This window comes from Nanorana parkeri, unplaced genomic scaffold, assembly GCF_000935625.1.
Source record: "Nanorana parkeri isolate BGI_ZX_2015 unplaced genomic scaffold, ASM93562v1 scaffold187, whole genome shotgun sequence".
Lineage (NCBI taxonomy): Eukaryota > Metazoa > Chordata > Amphibia > Anura > Dicroglossidae > Nanorana > Nanorana parkeri.
Genome location: NW_017306455.1, coordinates 1,199,721 through 1,204,302, shown reverse-complemented (window position 1 = coordinate 1,204,302; position 4,582 = coordinate 1,199,721). Strand labels below are relative to the sequence as shown.

Below are 4,582 nucleotides of genomic sequence, written 5' to 3'. Positions count from 1 at the left end.
TATATACATATTACATTTTGTTTTTTGGGTTTAGATACACTTTACAGCAAACAGCATGAATTGCAGAAACCAACACCAACAAGTCCAATTACTTGATTCACTACTGTGAAAAAGAAATTATGTTTGCTTTAGGTTACTGTGGCTTTATTAAATAGCCCCACTTATTAAATCTGAAAGTTTTCTATACACAGGTAGAACAAACACAAAGAGGAGGAAACCGATAGAGGAACTTGACAAATCTTTATATTTATACGGCGGTGATCGGTGATGTGGAGCTTATAAAGGGTCAAGGTCCCCCTTCATGCACCAATGTGACAGTACTGGGTGCCAAAGCAGCCAATCACCAAGCACTGGCACTAACATGTCAGAGTAAGTAGAGTGAATCACATGCTCCCTCATATCTGGAAGCACTGGGTATATCACTTCACTTTCCTGAGTGAACGGACTAATGGAAGGGGTTACCAAAGAGAAGGTTCGTAGGTGCAGCTACAGGCGCTGGCATTAAAGTGAACCCCCTTGCCCTGCACAGACAAACCGCAGGTTCACTTTGCATTGCAATTGAAGTCAAAACTTTTTTTTTTTGATTTGGATAGAGTGGAGAAGGATTAGAACCCATGTCATGTTTTTATTGCTGTCTTTGCCCCATGACGGAGTGCCACCCTGGTGACCGTTATCACTGAAAATGAAAGAAAATCCCAAATTTTGGGTTCTTATCAAAACATGAATATATGTGAAATCTTCCAATGGAGACACTAGTTCTCGTGACCCTAATGACCACTAGGGATTTCTCTCTCTTTGGAGGGATTTCCTCTCACTTCCTGTTGTAGCTATCAGACAAGTAAAGGGAAATCTCCCCAGTGGCATACAGATGGCAAATAAGCTGACAGGGGTTATAGCATTTCTTTACTCCATCCAGAAGTAAATACAGTTTTGGCTTCAGTTCTACTTTCTGGTGGCAATCTTCTATCATACATTGTAGCAGGATAGAATACAATCACTATATTGTGAACTATTGCCAGAATACCTTGCATTGTATTAGTAATTCTGATGTCATTATATTGGATATACTAGCATATTATGTGGCCCCATATTAAAATTACTATCATAATATTATGATTTGTAAGCACAGCGTGTGGCACGATACCAATAATACTTGTGTAATGAAGTCATGCATTGACTTAACGTTTGCCATCGTATTTCTAATCCTACTGCAATTATTTAACCCGATGACCTAACATGGCACCTTGTCCATAAAACTGTTACTGTCATGTGACATAAATAAACAAATGATTCACAAGACACACTCATCCTTGTTGTCGGGAAGACAGCACCTTTCATTACATCACAACACATTTAAAATGTTATTATTGCTGTCATTGAGCCATCACATGACGCTGTCACATGTACGGGAGAAACCAATGGCTGTATTTTAATTGTCATGGAATTCAGATTTGTAAACAAGCCTAACCAACATCTATGTTGTAAGAAAATGGCTTTACAAGAACTAGTATTGATACTGATGTCCAATGACGAGGAAGCTGTGACAGTTCTCATACATATATTGCACTTTTAATGCACTTGCACTTTTAATTTATATTAAGTATTATTAATTAAAGTAAATTCCAACTTCACAAAATGAAACTGGGTAAGATAATAAGTGGCAGCGTTGCCTCTACCAGCTTATCAGATTTTTGCTTCTGTTGTTTACAAAGTGACAGTTGGAATCTGATTTTGTGGTTTAAAGTGGAACTAAAACCTCTTATTCTTTACAGGCAAGGAAGGCGCCATCTTAGCTTCTATTTGGATTGCAGTTGCCATGGTGCTACACATGTGATCAGCTATGACATCAACCATTTGAGGGCTTAAAAGTTTGGCTAAGAGCTGGGGTAAGCACACTGGCAACATTGACAGTTAGCATGCCTTGAAAGTAAGTGTTTTGGGAGACTAATAAATCTAGTTCCGCTTCAAGGAGGACTTCCATAGTACTCCAGTACTGCTTGAACCCAGAATGTATTTGGTCCTCCATTGTTGGTTCCAGGAAAGTCAAACCAAGCTGCTTAAAACTAGCCAAGGCTGCTTACTTTGAATGCGTAATGTTTGATGGTGGCTATGACGTCTTTGAAGAGGATCTTCGAGGTGAACGTGTGTCCGTGGTAAATGACCGGCTCTCCGTTTGTCCCCTCCCAGCAGTCCAGCTCTACACAGCGGCAGCCGTCCATAAATGCCCTACACATCGGAATTAATGAACACAATGAATTGTTAGCCTTGGCACATTTGTCACAATGATTATAAAATAAACCACAGGGTAGACTGCCTAACCAGGCAGGGACGGCCATGATGAAAAAAATCTATAAGGTGTGAATTATGTCTCAGAAAGTAAATCTTGTCCTCCAGCTTCTGTGGACGGATAAGAAACAGTAGAGTAATAGGGAAGGAATTTAATATGTATGGTCATCAATATTTACCAGAGGGTGAAAAGCTTGGTACAGACTGTGCAGATGCACAAGGGCCCTCTTCAACATAGGGGCCCATTTATATGAGACATAGTCAGATGGGTTAGGTTTTAAATGCCATCTGTGTCCCATTGGGGCATTATTGTCTGTCAGATATTAAATGCTGTCTGCGTCCCTCAAAAGGAGACTTCCCTTCTCTTCCTGTCCTCTCTGACACCTATCACCCGAAATGGAAGGGAAGAGGAACCGCGATGAAGGTTCTATCTCATCTGCACGTTACTAGAAAATGTGTTTATATTGTTCTGTGTCCCAGTTGAAGGGTATTTCTCCTCACTTCCTGTCCTCTCTGACACCCATCACCTGGATTGGAAGGGAAGAGGAACCGCGATGAACGTTCTATCTCATCTGCACCTTACTAAAAATTGTGCTTATATTGTTCTTTGTCCTAATTGAAGGGGATTTCACCCCATTTCCTGTTTTGCTTGACACCGGATAAATACAGGAAGTGAAAAGAATAAAAATAAACTATTAAAAAAGGTCACATTGAACCCTTTCCTACTGTATTGAAAACTGGGGAAAGAGTTTTGGCTGGAGATGGGCTTTAACCTGTAAGTTTGCACCTTCCTAAATGACAGCAGCCTTTATTTTTGGAAAATGAATATGTAGCTGGGGTACACGGTAACCCTGACTTTTTTCACCTGATGTAGGATTCGGTGCTGCTGCTTCCCACCAGTTGGTGGTTGGTCAGGTAGGTGTTGTGGGAGCTGGAGATGAAGTAATGGCTCAGGGGTTGAGTCATGTCCTCATACACTTTCCTGTGCTTCTGATTAAAGATGTCTCCCTCTGCAGACAGCAGGTACATCATGAAGCCCTCTTGCATCATCAGGTCATGCTGCTTAGCTGGGGGCAGAATAGAAGAGAATCAGATACAAATACAAACACTGAGCCTGCAGGGCAGAAATTAAATATGCCAGAGGAAGGCACTCAGACACATTAGTTGACTGTCACACTTTTTGCCAAATACTGAAACTGCTAAGGAAACTATAATGTTTCAGGATTCATTTTTAAAGTTTGATATTTTATTACACATATGTTTTTGCACGATAGATTTGCAATTTCTGTTTTACAAATAAACTTTTAAAACATGACAAAGGATTCGCAGAGCATTATAAGTTATCTAAACAGACATCACAGCAGTTGGTGCTTGCTTTGCAGCTCCCTTTGTCTGATTGAAACCTCAGACTCCGTCCATTGACAAGGGAGAAATCACTGTAGATAAGGGGCTTCTTTCAGCATAGCTAATATAATTAAAACTAGAGTGCCACTTGCACCAGGCGCATTATTGTACGATATTATGTTTATTCACTTGCTTTGCGGTAAGTCAGACCATTCGTTTTGAATGGGCTGCCGGTGCACCACAATGCTGGTTTTAACAGACCCGAACCTTCTTTTCTTTTACACCTCAGTGCACAACAACAACAACACACATATTGTTCACATGTCTGCATTGCAGTGCACTACACTCCAAGTTCCTGGGTGCATTGGAGTGCCCATAGAAATAATTACAGCAACGCACAGATGTGTGGCTACAACCTGCTTGAAAATCAAATAACTGATTGCTTGACATGGGCAATGCAACCACTTTCATTTCCTTCCTCGTAGACTTAGTCATTCCCGTGTGTGGCTGTACCTATGAAGGGTTAATAAGCGGTGGCGCTGCTAAGCGTGTGCGGGGTTAGCTGAGATAACACCTTGTGAACAGGACAATCAAGAAGAACAGGTTTCTTGCATGAAGGTCTACGAGTGTCTCCGCACCCATTAGGTGCCATAACAAGACAATACAAGTGTATACATCTCACCCGTATGTCACTGGATTGTTAACACGCCGGAATATCCACCATCTACAGCACATCACAACTTACCTTTACACCACTGGAGACAGGAAATGTGAATATTAATTCTGTGATATTAAAGTCACAGCTAAGCACACTTGCACTTTAGATCTCTGCCTACCCCCACCCCTCTCTGTTCTTCTCCACATCCATACATTGATTTATTTAGTAACTTAACCATGCTGTTGCCTTGACTTCAACTGTGTGCAAGCAAAGGGCTCTTGGGAGATGTAGTCT

The 4,582-nt window shown here is 41.1% G+C and overlaps 1 protein-coding gene across 2 annotated transcripts in view; it reads right to left on the bottom strand.

The window, feature by feature from the left end:
• Window positions 1-4,582, bottom strand: part of PLCD3 (phospholipase C delta 3) — a 41,280-nt gene that overhangs the window by 8,724 nt on the left and 27,974 nt on the right. For both annotated transcript variants that reach the window (XM_018555178.1, XM_018555179.1), the window contains exons 6-7: window positions 3,152-3,353; window positions 2,082-2,226 (exon numbers count right to left, since the gene is read on the bottom strand). In XM_018555178.1, the coding sequence (XP_018410680.1) occupies window positions 2,082-2,226; window positions 3,152-3,353 (347 nt within the window). The remainder of the gene's footprint in view (window positions 1-2,081; window positions 2,227-3,151; window positions 3,354-4,582) is intronic.